Below are 16,723 nucleotides of genomic sequence, written 5' to 3'. Positions count from 1 at the left end.
ATCATAACCGTCCCAATGAAGATAAAGGAGTTCAATTTGTGAAAGATGCAATGTCTCGAAACAGATTTCTTGATATAAAGCGAGATATTCACCTTGCCGACAACAATCAGCTGGATAAGGAAGACAAATTCGCCAAAGTTCGACCACCAGTTGACATTTTGAATGCGAATTAGGGTAGACTGGGTACGGTTGTGACAATTTTTATTTGACAGCTAATAATTTCGTTTGGATTAAAGTTAGAAACATGGAAGATATTTTATATTGTAAAGCGTACATTTGGCTAAGTAAAAACATTATGATTTTCTTTTTATGTGACATACATAACACATGGGAACAAGTTATAGAACAAAAGGGAAAATGTCACAACCGACCACATGCCAGGGGCGGTTGTGACAGTGCATGGGGTCGATTGTGACAGGCTTAAATAATACCAAAATGATCACCAATAACTTTTATTATCTGCAATATCGAAGTTATACTTTCATTTACTACTTATTATTACGAATAATCATAGTACAAACTATAATCAGTCTTAAATCAGTCAAAGTCAATAATCAGTACAAACAAAATAGCAATTAGGTAATTCTTATAAATGCTAAGTATCACAAGCAACTTATTTAATAGAAAAATATCTTTCATTCTTAACAACTTAACAGTCACTTCAGAAGTTACCATATAATTATTTTAATCTATATCACATTCAAAGTTTTTTTTAATTAGGAACATTAGTCTTACTTTACTAAGAGATGCATGGAAATGTTTTTATAATATCTTCAATTTTAAATTAGGAACGCAAATTTTTTGTAGTCATCTAATCGGAGTCCTCACAGTTGTGGCAAATATAATGACGACTACCATCTGTACACTCCAAGTGGGACCATAATTTACATTTTCCTTGGCATTGTATCCATTTCTCGCCAGATCTGCTATCAGAAAATGATCCCACGCATACCAGACAGAAAGACTCCTCCTCATCAGATGACATTGGTGTTGGAGTTTTCTTAGGTTTGTTGTCTTTGTTTTTCCCCTTTCCCTTTCCCTTTCCTTTTCCTTTTCCTTTCCCTGTTGATTCATTGAAATTTTTCTTCACCTGTTTAGCCTTCAATCGTCTTTCTTTTTCTTCATATTCCCGTCTCACTGCCTCTTTTTCAGGGGTGTCTGTGTATATGGTTGATTTTTTGGTTCTGCGGCCGCTTAATTTTCTTTGAGAAGCCTTTGGGAAAGGCCGAACAGTATCAGGGCAAAATACAAGCGGTATGGCCGAGGACGACGTAGATGGCTGATCATTGATTTGATTTCCATTAGAAGATTCGTTCAAAATAGAAGGTGAAAGTGGTGGTGTCTCATCATTAGGCCCAAGATTGTTCTCTTGTACCGAAATGTCTAATAGTCGTGGTACAGGTGTTATTTCTCTGCTAGATGCACTATCGTTTTCTTCAGAGCCAGGATTTCGTCTATTATTTGCAAAAGATGACTCAATGTTATCGGTGGATCCACTCGCAATGATTGGCCTGTCAACTTCAGCAGATGATGTTGTAGGAATGTCCTGTCTTGTATCTGGATTTGGTCGGTCTGTTACAAAAGATGGCGCAAAATCAATTTCATTAAATAGGTTACGATTGAATGGAACAATTCCGGTTTTGCAAAATCCAGCCTGTATATTGGCCTGTGTCAAAGCTAGAGGCATCGCAGTCTTTAAGACTCCTGGAATATCGTAGATGGTCATTGTTTTTCCAGGGTGACTTCGCATCCAGCCATCGCAAGCAGTGTTTATAGCTTTTTTTAATGGGCCGAAGACAGATCTATCCAGAGGCTGTAGTTTGTGGGAGCAGTGTGGTGGAAACGAAAGCAGAGTGATCCCATGTTCCTTGCAAAAATCTAAAGTGTTAATGTGGACATGTGAGGAGTGATTATCTAGAACTAGCAAGACTCTATGTGATAGTGAAGCATTTGAAAATTTCTTAAAGTGTTCAAGAAACACTAAGAACGAAGCATCTTGCATCCAGCCTGAAGGATTTGCAGTTCCTGTCGATCCAATGGGCCCGTCTCTAACAAAATGATCTTGATATCGAACCCGAGGAAATATAAAGAAAGGTGGCATAGTATTTCCCAAGGCATTTACTGCAAATGTAACAGTGACCAATGTCCCTCGTTCGGCTGAAGTAAGAGCTCCCACTTGCCTTATGCCACGTCTTGCTACTACCTTATCGGGCTTTTGGACGGTAGTGACGCCTGTTTCGTCAACATTATATATATCTTGCGGTTCATAGGTGTGTCTATCCAAAACAGTTTGCAAATTGTCATAGAAAGCTTCCACGTTTGTTTTATTAAAGCTTGTTGCTCTGGAAAGGCTAGTAGCTTGAGCTACACGAACAGAGAGCGAGGGATTCCTGTTCATAAATGAACGGAACCATTCTTCACCAGCCATCTCATTCTCAACCCAAGTCGCAGGCCGCTTAAGATCATATTTAGTTGAAAGCTCAAAAGCTAACTTTCGCACTTCTTTTGGGGAGAGACCAAAATATATTTCAGCACAGCGTGTAATATATTTTGACAGCACTTGTTCTTGCCCTTCAGAGAAAACTTTATTATGTGCAACATACCCCATGCTGATGTTGTTTGTATCTTCGTCTGCGCCAGCTGTATCACGTTTATTAATGTACCGCAACAAAGACATTCTATTAACTTGATGCATTTCTGCAGCACCTCTTATCGAAGTTCCTTTTTTTACTGCTTCGTAAGCTTCCTTATATTGATTTAACATAGATTGACCCCTTTCCGTCTTCCTCAAGCGTTGTCTTGGCATCTATAAGAAAAAAAAACACTTTAATTTTGTCACAACCGTACCCAAAAAAAATGTCACAACCGTACCCAAAAAAAATGTCACAACCGTACCCAAAGAACGCTTTCGCAAAATAACAATAACTATGGCAATACTAAATAAAGAATGTTATAAAGTAACCACAGGTATTTAATCACTAAAGTATATATAATAAACATATGAATAACATATTTCGCTATCTGTACATATATAACAACAATCGTTAAATTAAATAGAATGAAAATACTTACTTTTGACTCCCAAAAAGCAAGGAGGGCCTCTGCTAACGTACACGACGCGCGCCGGCTGACGCAATACTGTGCGACACGTTCTGACATGCAAGGCGCTCGTCTTTCCCCTCCCCGCCCCCGCGTATTCTTTACAGATTCGGTAATATTACGACTGTCACTACCGTACCCTGGCACAACCGTACCCAGTCTACCCTACTTGAAATATGGTATTTTCAGACATCATCTGTCAATTGATGAACAAATGGTACCCTATTTTGGTTGTCATTCGGCAAAAAGTTCCTGAAGGGAAAACCGGTACGTTTTGGTTTCAAAATGTGGTGCCTAACTTCTAGTGATGGATATTTATACCAATTCATACCTTATGGTGGAAGAAATCCTCAAAAAGTCAGAAAAGAAATTGGTCTTGGTGAAGAGGTTGTTATTGATCTATTGAAAGTGCTAAAAACTAGATCAGCTCATAAGATTTATTTCGACAACTTTTTCACAAGTTATAAGCTACTAGTTCACTTGATAAATGAAGGATATTTTGCAACTGGAACTGTACGCGAGAACAGGATTCTGAAATGCCCATTAGAGACCAATAAAACTATAGGAAAAAACTGCGTGGTAGTATGGATTCCCGTTACGATCACGTGAATGAAATTGGCATAGTACGTTGGAATGATAATTCCGTGGTAACAGTAGTAACCAATTGTGAATCTGTGCAGCCTCTTGTATCTGTGAAAAGGTACAATCGAAAGGAGAAACGCGAAACTTTGATTCTCCAATCTAACATGATTGCCAGATATAACAAATATATGGGAGGCGTTGATTTACATGATAACGCAATCGCAAACTATCGAATCAATATTCGTGGGAAAAAATGTTGGTGGCCATTGTTTATAAACATGTTAGATTCTTCTGTGGTGAATGCTTGGAAACTTCACCGGCTTGTATATAGTGATAAGCCTATTTCGCAGCTGGATTTCAGGTCCGAACTTGCACGAAGCCTCATGAGTACCAACAAACGTAGGGCACAATCTATCCGAGGACGTGGTTCCACATCATCTCTACCATCTTCTGTCGGACTCGGTAATGTTGGTCATATAATAGAAAAAAATTCAGAGAACTGGAAAAGACGATGCAGGTTATGTAAAAGCACAACGGTTTTCATGTGCAATAAATGTAGGATTCCACTACATTCGAACTGTTTCAAGAAATATCATGAATAATATTTTCAAATTTTTTATGCACTTGTTGCCAATGTTGCGTTTACGAAACTCAAAAAAATATTGTTCAGTTTATTATTTTTTTCTGTTCAAACCCCAGAGATGTTTTAGTATTTATGAATAAATATGTATATGTCAAAAAATTGGAGATTTTTCTGAAAATATTGGTAGTAGTTTTAAATGGTTAATATCAAAAAAGCACCCTTATTTTCAATTGAAAATTCTTGCGTCAAAATATCAGTTTTTTTCAAAGAGTTGGTGTGCTTTTGGTTAGTTGAAATCTCTACTTTCTGATGGTGTAAAAAATATACATAACAATGGTAAATGTTCTCAGATAATGCAAAAAATCGAAAAAACTCGAATTCGATTTTTTTTAATAATTATGTACAATTTTAAGCTATTCATTGAAATTTACACTTCAATTACCCGAAAAACATAAGATTTCATACAGCTATTCCATATATTGTCTTTGATGGGTACCCCGAAATTGAAAAATCAGTAACTGTCACCACAGTACCAGCAAGTACTTCAACTAAAGGATCTATTTTTCACGTCAAATAGTTTAAAATATGAATCCAAGGATATTATTGTATTTCGGCATTGTTTTTTCGGTTGCGATACAACATCTGGATTTGCCGGAAAAGAAAAGAAAAGTATCATAAATTCATTATTAGATGCTGAAAATTTGTCAAATTTGGCCAATGTTTTTTATAAGAAAGATGCGAGTAAAGAAAATATAAAAAAGATGATTACAATTAATGAAATCTACTTATAAATGTAAAAATGAAAAAATAACACAGAATCAATTAAGATTTCAAAAATATCAATTGGCAAAAATTAAATCATCTTTCATTTTGTCAAACCTCCCACTCACAGAAGGAGCAGCAGAACAACATTGTTACAGGGCATATTATCAGCTTCAAACTTGGTTGGGTAATGTACTGACAGATTGGGGCTGGAAGCAACATCAACGTGGCATTATACCCAAATTTACAAAAAAGGAATTATTTCCGGAAGTATTGCTTGAAACTATTTGCTGCAGCTGTGAAACAGTTTAAAATGTGACTGTCCAACAGATGGTTTAAAATGCACAACTTTATTCTCCAATTTTCATGGTTCTGAAAATTGATCCAATATGGAAAAAACCTACGAGGAAGTTAATGATTCAGATAAAATTGTGGATGAAGAACCAATGCAGACTGGAAATAATATTGAAGACGAAGAAGGTAATGGTCTTGAAAATTTCGAAGATCAACTAGAATAAGAAAGGTTTATCGAATCTAACGATGAAGAAATGCCATCAAAAAGAAAAAAACTAATGAATAAGTGATTAAAATTCGTAAATATCAAGATTAACGTTATCCAAAATATCAGAATCTAAATTCAATAGTATGATTTTCATGTATATTTTTATTTTATGAGATTTTCTAGTTCCCCCCAAACTTATACAATAAACTCCCGTTTATTGTATAAGTTTGAAAATGTCCGTATAGGACGAAACTGCAGTAACGTTAGTTACAAATAAAAGTGATAAAAAACATAGAAACTTTCATTTCTCTTTCAGTTACTGTCTATTTCCCTAGATGGCGTTACGACAAAACGCGCGTTAAGCGTAAAGGAGCGGTAAAGTTTGTGTTAAAAGCAAAAAAAACATTTTTAAATTAGCCGTCGCCCCCTAAACCGCTTCATCGCCTCCCAATCTTCTCTGTGCCGTTTACTGCCCCCCTATGGGCCTCCAGCACCCACAAGGGGGCGTTATCGCCCCCTTTTGGGTGCTGGAGTCATCCGCCTCAATCAGGCGGATGACTCTTTTCTGGATGGGGTCCAGCAGCAACAGAATCAGAAATTATCGAATCCGACGATGGTAACCAGTCATCAAAGAGAATGATAGATAATTGGATGTATTTTTAATTACCTTGATGATGCAGTTTTTCATTCAATTAAATTTTTGGTGTGTATAATTAAAATTGGCGAAGTAATTATATTCCAGTCAAAACCATCGGAAACACTCAAAAAAAATTGTTTTTGCATGTTTTTTATTATATCTTATAATGCAGCGATCTGCAATGAATCCATTCATTAAAAAAATGTTTCTTTTCATTCAGATCACCTTTCAGGGTCAGAAATTCTTTAGTGAACTCAGATCATATGAACACACCGCTACTGATATGGCAATATGGTAGTTTTAGTGCTAGATAATCTTCAAAATCATTATTATTGGTTTTTATTTCAATCACATTTTGAGATGAAAAAAATACCTCCCATTCAATTCATTGAATGCCTTACTACTGATAGGGTGAACCTAAGTTTACGCCATCATAAAATTTATTAAACTTCAAATACAATACAAAACTCATATATAATCTTTCGATACGTTTTCCACATCATCTATTTCCTAATGAGGCGATCCATCCACTTTCCTATCGTCTGTTTCCTGAGTGTCAGTCAAATATGATTGAACTTCTTCCAAAGTCATTCCTCTGGTCTCTGGTACATATTTTACAACAAAAAATAGCAAAGAGATACTGAGTGCTGAGAAACAAAAAAATGAACCGTATAGGCTACCAAGTTTGTCATTCATGACCTGGAATAACTTAACAGTTATAGCATTCGTTATAACAGTAGAGATTTCCGCACAGCTGAGAGCTTTGGCTTTGACATTTGTAGGAAAAAGTTCACTCAAATAGCACACTTGAGCAAAAGCCAACCCGATATTGAACATAACACTATACAATACTAGACTCGCGAGAGGAAGCCAATTCAAAGAGCCAATAATATCGTTGTGAAAGTCCTTCAGGTAAAAATACAAGCCAATCAGAAACAAAGCAATAGCACATCCAGCTAAGGAAATAATGGACAATTTTTTTTTACCGAACCGATCAACTACAAAATAAGTTGTGAACGTCATGACTGAAAATTCCACAACGTAATAAGTGATAGTAGAAAGTGAAGAACTGATATCGCTTCCCGACTCATCAAATATTACTTTTGTGTAGGAAAGGAGTGGAGCCTTTGCGCTCGCCCTCAAAGCCAAGCCTATAATTATGAATATAAAAGTAGCTTTTCGAATTCTCGGTACCACGAAAAGATCGGTGAAATTGGAATTCCTCACCATTTCTTCCTGTTCTCGAACCGCTTCTGAGAGTACCTTCATTTCCTCTTCAACGTTTTCAAGTCCTGTGAACTTCTTTAAAGATTGTTCTGCTTCTTGGAATTTCTTCACTTTGATGTAGTAATAAGGAGATTCTGGCATAAAAACAAAACCCAGAAATTGTATGGCAGGAATAGCGGCACAAATTAAACTGCAAGTAAATATGCTGAGGAAACACCCGATCGTGTTGATAAGTAAAACCCCCAAAGTGAAGAACAAACAGATCAAAGATGATAGAAAACCCCTTATATCAGGTGAGGATATTTCGCCTATGTACATCGGTAGAGCAGTGAAACCAGCCCCATCAGCTGCACCAATTAGTAACCTAAACAGGGAAAGAATCCAGACATTTCTTATGAGTCCAATACCAAGTTGAGAGAAAAAAACTACGGGAGCAAGTGCAAGGACAGTCTTCTTTCTGCCGATTCTGTCTACTAGTAAGGCTGCCATAGGTGGTCCCACTACACATCCCAACGCAGGAGCTATAGCACACCATCCAGCTTCATCGCTAGTCATTGGAATTGTGGAGGAGTTGGAAGTCAGATACGAAATGAATGGAGAGGTCCAGCTTGCATTGATTCCAGAACTCATCGATGCCAGCGCTCCTATAAAAATAAAATATTTTCAATAGGAAAAGGAGTATTTCTAATGATCAACAATATCAACATCATTTGAAATAGCTAAGACAACCTTTTATTATATTCAAGTAACAAATTATTGGAGACAATTTTGATATAGGTGAATTAAATGACTTGAGAAAGTATAACAATACTAAGGTCTCAAACTACATACTCCCCAGGACTCGTCAGTGGTCTTCACCTGGATGTCAAACTGCCCAAGCGACGACTATGGGCTCACAAGCTCTGATCTGTTATTTATGTCCTGGAAGAGTGGAGGAGCGAAACGGTAGTTGAGGCGAGGGTGAGGTTGGTGATGAGAACGAGAGTATGAGTCGCAGAAGCGAGGTGTGCAATGTTGTGAGATATACGGCGTGATAGTAATGATCTTCGTGAATGGGAAATCTTTAATCAGATTCGCTTTCCAATGCAAGCGGAACTGTATGACAACAAAGCCATTGGCAACTTCTTCGAAGGTTTACTGAAGAAAAGTTTTTTATTGACCGGTCTTGACTTGTACTGGCACCCCAAAGCTAGCCGCTAGACTAAGCCAGATCATGGAATAATCACGAGGATAGAACGAAATGAATAGTGTACAAGTAGTGCATGGAGAGGATAAAATATGTGTGAGTAAAGAAACGTCATTTTTTAAGTTAACTGTAGCTTGACTATTTTTCTTCCCATTTAATTATGTGGATGCAATCCAACTGATTTCATTATAAATGGAAAGTATGTGAGTTTACAGGATTTTCAAAATTATAGAGGCAAGAAGACTTTGTAGCTAGGAAATCTCGAGCACAGTGGTATAATTGGTCCACATGTTCACATCGATTGGATGCCAAGTTGAAGCAGCTATCCACATTGGGTATATCACGCAATATTTCGAATTCTTGAATAAATTGGTGATGAGAGAAATATGATGAGCTGAGAATTATACTATCGCTACTCTTCACCGTTAGACGATACCTATTCATTTTTTGTCGTCAACGGCATCGACTACTCTGATCATTAGCATCGTGTTCTGGGCAGTTGAGGTTAATATCTTTTCAAGCCACCTACGTAACATCATAGCTATTCGCAGTCCGTCAGCCATGTTACGTTGCAGAGTCATTTCAACTGGATGAATTATCTCGGGAAAAATATCTGGTCAAGGTTGGGATCGAATTCACCATCTTCGATCGGGAGTCAGGCGCACTACCACTACGTCACTTTTTACTTGTTTCAGGGATTTCAAATCATTTTATATAGTAGACAATGGAAGTCCGAACCAGTGAAATTCACCACTACGTCAATTAACCTTGGACGATACTATTATTGCTAGCCATCAACGAAATTGTATGATTATAATGTATTTGAAAACCACGTGGGATTTTCATATTATAGGTTATACTCGCGACACGTGTTTCGCCATGCAATTACTCCTTCAGGCATGTTCAGAACTTTAAAGTGCTCGCAATAAAGATTTATTTCAATATCATAATAGATTTTCATCAACTATTGGCCAGTTTCTTTACATATGGTGTAACACTCCATTTAACCACTTTTAATTTTGCACTGGTAACAAGACAATCTGAACGCGAATGAGTCATTTCTATCCATTTCATCTCGTAGATTGTATCATACCAACAATTTGATTTTCTGGTTCAACAGTTCTGAGATTCCTCTCAGCAGTATTTAGTAGTAATTATTATATGAGAAGTGATGCACAGATATAGATGGATTTTTAGTTTTCCTAACGACATACTTAGATTCGGTGGGCGACATCTATGAATAAAACCTTTTGTAAGAATCGATGCAACAGGTGGTAACATTACTTGGCCTTTGAACCAAAGCCGATAAAAGGTGTAAAGGATTGAATTTTGAAAGGGATTTACATGAACAACACTATCGGTGATTTCAATTTTTATTCTGAATAATCATCTAACCAGAATCATTTTCAACTTCATAAAGTACACAAAACTGTTATGTTAGAAAAAATTATTTGTTTGATTTGATTTGTTGAAGTTATTCGATAGGATTTGAGTTGTACACACACAACTTATTTCTTCACAATAGCTTGTTCTCAGAGAATAGTCACAATAGCTTTTTCGCAGTGAAAAACATGTAATTCACTACAAAAAAGCTAATGTGATAGCAAAACATGTCATCATATTTTTGGAAATGAAGTTTGTGAAGATCAAATCGTTTCCGGTTTGTGAAATTACTACGGTTACGGCCGTACATGTTACGCCAAAAATGTATTAATATACGGGGTGTTCTATTTAAAAAAATAAAGTTGCTAGGACTTTTTGATAGAAGTGGCAACGCCGCAATGCTGAAAATATTTTAGATCGATAGAACAGGTAAGGAAATGTGAGAGGTGAAATTTTCAGAGAAATCATGCTTTGCGTTTTCCAGAAACGTCTAACCTACCATCGACCGTGAGTCACGCTGTATACATAAGAAATATATTCTTTGATTAACTAGCTCTATCAACGTGAATTCAGCACAAATGTCTACACACAATTCATTTATTTTTTTTTGACTTAATTTTCAACAAATACCAAGCAAAAACACAAACACCACCATGAGCAGACGTGTATCTACAATAGTACGCTATAATTTTAAAGTTTGGAATGACAATGTTTGTTATTTCAGATTCAGATACCCAAATCTCAGTAAGGAACAATATGTATATTTTGTTCATATGCAGAAAGTACTCTAATTCACTTAGTTTATTGCTCATTCTTTGGATATTTCCATAAAAAGCATTAATTCTATATGTATACCTGATTTCCGCTCATTACCCAACCTGTCGTGTATCCTTTTAACTTTTGGAGTCGATAAGTAGCTTCTAAGTACTCTGAAATTCATCGAAAAAATTATTGTTTCCTTCAGTAATGATTTCTGGAGATAATATTCTAGAATAAAACCTTGTATTTGATTGCTATTTCGAATGAGTGAATTCTTGAACTTTTCTATTGAGGAACCTACTGAAGATTGCACCACCTACTCGCAAATTTCCGTGACTCTTCTGTATTTTCATATTTATTTTATTTTTTGGGTGAAATCCTGGTACTCCAATTTTTGATAGGGGATTTGATAGTGACTTCTGCCACTCCAATTTTTGGCAGCAGAACTAAGTTGATCTACAATAACAAGTATTGGAAATGGGGGCAATATATAATTGTAAATTTCTGTAGATGGCGTCCAAATGAGATCATTTAATTTGGTGATCTGTTTCAATACTTTGGGTTGAATTTATATGACCATCCATAATGATCAATCTGGGCTTTTGCCTCCGCAAAACAAGAGCTAATCAATAGAATTATATTTCGTAGGTATACCTAAGATAATGAAATTGTAAATCAATATTCAATTTCGATGGTTAAGTTAAAAAACACCCACGGGTGATACTTCGCCACTTCATCTTTATTGAATATCTGTTATTGTTATCTCTTCACATGTGTGTTGAAAGATGAATGAAGACGATTTATTATTATTATTATTATCAAAAATATTAATATATATGACAAGAGAAACCACTCTCATTATACATTTTATGTCTTTGAATTTCTGTAATTCTGTAAATAATTTTCGATTCAATACAAATATATTTCATAAAGCTCTATTAATTGGTTTCATACTAAATAATATCCCATTTGAAACTGAAGCGTTATACATATAAATAGAACTCAAATAGACATCATTTCGGAAATTCACAACTGATGTATCATTCCAGTTTATGATTGAATAAGTAGAAGTTGAATAACAACTACGAAGGCGTAGAAATAATCAGGCAATTCAACAATATTTATTTTGGAGTTGGAGTCAAAATTAAATGATGATAATTTTATTGAAATCCGACTCCAATCTCGAGATTTTTAACAAATTTCGACTTGAAATTTGGAATTTCATTTAGCTTCGACTTTGAGCTAATAATTTTGTTGGATTTCGACATTTAACTCGGAGTATAATTCCTAAAAAAACTATGCCAATTATCCATTATATTTTTCCCTATGCAATCAACTTCACAATTCATTCGGAAAATAATAACTCTAGACTGACCTGTGATTGCAGCAATATATTGTAGAATCCTCTTTCCGAAAACACTGGTTCTGAAAAACATTTTCCGTTCGGTTTTTTGGCATAAAAAAATACAAAACAAGTTGAATAAACCAATGTCATCTCCTTTTATGTGATTCCATAAGTATGCCGACAATAATTTTTGCAGTTAAAACACTTGACGAGATTGATATCGAAAACAATAAAACGATAGATAAAAGATTTACATTTGAAGATCGTTTGTCTTGGGGATATAATTGATGAGTCAACAAATTGCACAGTTGAGACAGGTTAGTTTTATACACAGTCGTAAAACTGATCGACAATTGAAAATTATGTCTTTCCAAATGATCAAATTTAATATATATATATATATATATATATATATATATATATATATATATATATATATATATATATATATATATATATATATATATATATATATATATATATATATATATATATATATATATATAGAATAGTAGTTTTTCGGGGATTCGGTCTGATTAGAATAAATATTTACTCTTTTTAGCTGCCCGAGCTTTCGCTAATGTTTATTAGCTTTATCGAGGGCTGTAATATAAAAAGGACATAATAAATATATATATATATATATATATATATATATATATATATATATATATATATATAGAATAGTAGTTTTTCGGGGATTCGGTCTGATTAGAATAAATATTTACTCTTTTTAGCTGCCCGAGCTTTCGCTAATGTTTATTAGCTTTATCGAGGGCTGTAATATAAAAAGGACATAATATATATATATATATATATATATATATATATATATATATATATATATATATATATATATATATATATATATACATATATATATATATATATATATATATATATATATATATATATATATATTATATATATTGTTACTACTACTACAAATATCGTGAAATGATAATTTGCAAGTGTTAGGTTGTAGAACACTGACAGAATATCATTTTATGCATAGAGAAGGGAAAAAAATACATTGAAATAGTAATGAAGGATAAAAATAGTTTCAGAAACACGTGTCCGCGGTTTGCTCCACGACAAAAATGAATCCGTAGTTCCGGAGATGAAATTGGATGAATTTCAGGAACGTAAAGTGGTTTTTCATTATTTTTTATTTTATTTATTTATTTATTTATTTTTTCCTGTTGACAAATATACATTGTGTAGGTCAGTGATAAAATTTTAGGTACTACTTACAAACTAATGGGACATGTACTCTTCAATAGTATAAAAACTATGAGAACATAAAAAATATTTTAAGCGATATTCGAATTCGGCTTGAGACCTGCTCTCCCTTTTATTCATTGGCAAATGGTTGAATATTCGGGGAGCTATCAGATTTAGTGAGTTATAAGCCAGCTTTGTTCTGGCATATGGTACAAACAAATTATTATTTTGACGAGTATTCACATTGCGGATACATCTATTCATCAGAAAGATTTAATTGTCATTTTTAAAAACATGTAAACACAGTTCAAATATAAACAAACAAGCCAATGTTAGAATATTAAAATTAACGAACACATTTTTGCAGAAATCCCTAGTTGACAATCCTGTTATGGTTCTCAGTATTCTTTTTTGCACTAGGAATACCTCATTCCAACGTGACGATAATCCCCAGAAACATAGGCCATATCTGAGTCTGGATTCAACTTGAGCATAATACAGCGTCAGCAACTGACTAATATTTAACACTTGTCTCAAATTTCCGAGCTGAAATGTTATCGAATTCAACTTCTTCATTAAAAATTCACAATGATTATGCCAGCCTAAACAGTGGTCGATATGAAGTCCCAGGAATTTGGTACTTTCGGTGCCTGTCGTTACAGAATCTCCCCTCTCATTAATCTTGAAACTGATTGGTGTATAATATTTCTGTCTGTTATGGAAACGGATCAGAACAGTTTTATCAACATTCATGATTAACTTATTTGCCGCAAACCATGAATTTAAGTTTCCATTGAAATAAGAACTTCTATTGAAGAAAATTGGGAACAAAAATTGTAGAAGATATCTATTACCTTTTCTCTAGAAAATTTGGAAAAACCAGTTTTTTCCATTTTTTTCTCGATAGAAACCAATTTTTTTTATATGCTATTTGATATTTTTGTTGTTCTCATAACAGTTCCTTTTAATATTATCAATGACATTTTTTTATAGAAATATCTACTTTAATGGTGCAAGAAACTATCACTACTGTGTGATTTTTTAATTTGATAAAAATTTTCAGTTGAAATGCTTGAACAATGTTCAATGAAAAAATTATTTCTATACCCATGTACTGAACATCGGTAATTTAGGCTGAAAATGTAGTATTTTTCAGATTTAACATAAAAATGAAGTGTAACCTCGAATATTTTCATTCGTTTAAATACAAAATAAATAATTATATCAATAATAAAAAAAAATATGATATTGATAACGAAATCTTAGACGAACAAACGCAGAAGGCTGTCATTCTTTCTCACTGTGCTTACTCAGAGCACAAGATTCTCGGACCCAATAATCACCTACTTCACTGTGTGGGGAGTGGTTGTTATCTGATTACGTTGGTACGCCCTACTGAATGTATAGGGCTTTGGGGAAATAGAGACTAACCCTCGAAAACTTAGATTTGAAAAAAAATTATGATAACAGTAATAATGATGAAAATACCTTGCTTTTAGCTTGTCCAGTATATGAAGTTTCAGCTATCCATCGACATAATCCGACCCTAAAAGTGATTTAACCACCTGATCTAGTTTTTCTTCTCGACCATCAGAGCAAAACAAATTTGTCGTGGAAATTCCAGCTCCCGACGAGACAAATATCGCCCGAAAAGATAAGGAAAAACGGATTGAATATCGATATTTTCTTTTCGAACTCCGCAAATTCGATCCAAATCATTCAGTTGAGATAGTGGTTTTGATTATTGGAGTCCTTGGTGGAATGATGTCCTCTCTACTCCCGGATCCCTACATCTTGCCACCTTGCCGTACTAAGGCGGAAATATTGGTCGGACAAATGCAGAAGGCTGTCATTCTTGGCTCACTGCGTCTGCCCAAGGTACATATTGAGCAGATCACTTACCTCATGTTGTGGGTAATAGTCATTCAGCTCAACTTACCAGAAAAAAGATAAAATCAAATCACTTTAATCATCCTGTAGAACTTAAAAAGTTATAGTATAGGTCAAATAGCATTTGTACATATACATAAAATAATACTTACAGTAAAATTAAACCAAACATACATGAAAGATTGTCATATGCATACAAAACATCATCTTCATTCAACTCCAGCTTCATTAAATTAATGTGATAGATAAATAAAATTAAGGAAGATTGAGAAATTCATCTATGGTATAAAAATTATGTTCTAATAAAAACCTTTCAAGGATGGTTTTGAAAACCTGAATTCTGTCGGTAGTTTTCAATAAGTCGAGCAGTTTGTTATAAAGGTTTAGCCCCAAGTAAGAAGGTGAGTTAGCGGTTACATTATATTTGTCGGGATTTATGAAAAATAATTGTATTTACATTGTATTTACTCGAAAAATTCAAAGTTATGTAGTAGTAGAAAAGTTTAACAATCCTTAATTGAAGTAAAAATTATGGAAAACCTTTTTTCATTCTTGAAATTTATCCTATTTCATCCCTCATCCCTTGGTTCAACTTTCATTAATTTTTTTCGTAATACGCAGGATTTTTTCTACCTTTTGTGATAATTCTTATGCAGTTGTAAATTTTTTCTAGTAAATCTAACAGGCTACTATGTCCAACGTCAACATCTAACACCTCAGGAGTGGGATCCGAACTTTTCTGTTTTTAGCTGAAATTTAAAGTTAAAAAAAGCAAGGCTTTCTTAACTGTAGATGAATCAAAGAAATGGTGGATAAATATTACAAAAAAATTACCCAATGAGACATAATTGTAAGTAGAAAAGAATTGTTGATTTCGATGAGCTCGACCATTTCTCCCAAGGACATATCATCGTAAATTGGATTAACATGTTTAAATATCACTTTTGGAATACAGTGAAACATGAGAATTAGTTCTTGTACGTGAAATTCATTTCATATGAAGAATTTGCAAGGTCAGCTTCTTTTTGATCATCATCCAAAATAATGTGTTAATATTTTGAAAAAAAAATAGTACAATGAGTTTACAGGTTCTTGAGGTAGGGTACTCAGTGCATCCAATTTTTTTCATGTAATGAAATAGATAGAAACCTATTTTTAGCAAACATCGTCAAAAAATTATAATTTTGCAAATGGTACTTTGAGTAATTGAAACTATGTAGGTTTTGAATATCCTTTGTTGATATTTTTTAATGAAGACCAGTTCATCAATTTTGTTCATTAGAAATAGGAGTGAGGTATACATTATTGTGCAAGACTGGGAGAAATGATTTCAGAAACGTAGATAATAAAAATATCAAGATCCCAAAACATTGCTGTGATGAAAAAGAAATTTGAAATAAACTTTTGAGATCTCTTCTTGTGAACAAAAAAGTCAAATATAATATTTTGGAAATTATCCGATCCAGCTTTCCATTTGATGTTATTGATATTACATGATTTTGAAATTCAAAATTTTTCAAATACTAAACGAAAGCACTACAGAA

The 16,723-nt window shown here is 34.1% G+C and overlaps 2 protein-coding genes across 5 annotated transcripts; both read right to left on the bottom strand.

The window, feature by feature from the left end:
* Positions 1–438: 438 nt before the first annotated feature.
* LOC141484726 (uncharacterized) lies at positions 439–3,257 on the bottom strand. Of its 3 annotated transcripts, none has more exons than XM_074180004.1 (2): positions 3,073–3,257; positions 439–2,806 (listed from the first exon to the last, which is right to left on the bottom strand). In XM_074180004.1, exons 1-2 carry the CDS (start codon positions 3,157–3,159, stop codon positions 812–814), a joined length of 2,082 nt encoding a protein of 693 aa, XP_074036105.1. In that variant the 5' UTR covers positions 3,160–3,257; the 3' UTR covers positions 439–811. The 3 variants fall into 3 exon arrangements, with proteins under 3 accessions (XP_074036105.1, XP_074036107.1, XP_074036106.1); XM_074180006.1 differs by lacking the exon at positions 3,073–3,257 and adding an exon at positions 2,848–3,006; XM_074180005.1 differs by lacking the exon at positions 3,073–3,257 and adding an exon at positions 2,872–2,994.
* A 3,166-nt stretch (positions 3,258–6,423) lies between these two features.
* On the bottom strand, positions 6,424–12,245 carry LOC111502942 (facilitated trehalose transporter Tret1). 2 transcript variants are annotated; one of them, XM_074180003.1, is made up of 2 exons: positions 10,817–10,916; positions 6,424–8,036 (listed from the first exon to the last, which is right to left on the bottom strand). In XM_074180003.1, exons 1-2 carry the CDS (start codon positions 10,899–10,901, stop codon positions 6,676–6,678), a joined length of 1,446 nt encoding a protein of 481 aa, XP_074036104.1. In that variant the 5' UTR covers positions 10,902–10,916; the 3' UTR covers positions 6,424–6,675. The 2 variants fall into 2 exon arrangements, with proteins under 2 accessions (XP_074036104.1, XP_023012895.2); XM_023157127.2 differs by lacking the exon at positions 10,817–10,916 and adding an exon at positions 12,096–12,245 and having other exon boundaries at positions 6,432–8,036.
* Positions 12,246–16,723: the final 4,478 nt, after the last annotated feature.

Source organism: Leptinotarsa decemlineata, unplaced genomic scaffold (genome assembly GCF_025532065.1).
Source record: "Leptinotarsa decemlineata unplaced genomic scaffold, Ldec_3_MD MMD2_tig00026282_RagTag_RagTag, whole genome shotgun sequence".
NCBI lineage: Eukaryota > Metazoa > Arthropoda > Insecta > Coleoptera > Chrysomelidae > Leptinotarsa > Leptinotarsa decemlineata.
Note: the sequence above shows the minus strand (reverse complement) of the source record. Positions and strands in the feature narration are given on the sequence as shown.

Bases quoted from the DNA above. Each gene is read 5' to 3' on its own strand.
- LOC141484726 (XM_074180004.1), bottom strand. From the start codon at position 3,159: ATGTCAGAACGTGTCGCACAGTATTGCGTCAGCCGGCGCGCGTCGTGT. The intron at 2,807-3,072 runs GTAAGTATTTTC...TTTTTCTTATAG, and splicing joins TTGCTTTTTGGGAGTCAAAA to ATGCCAAGACAACGCTTGAG.
- LOC111502942 (XM_074180003.1), bottom strand. From the start codon at position 10,901: ATGAATTTCAGAGTACTTAGAAGCTACTTATCGACTCCAAAAGTTAAA. The intron at 8,037-10,816 runs GTATACATATAG...TTATTTTTATAG, and splicing joins GGGTAATGAGCGGAAATCAG to GAGCGCTGGCATCGATGAGT.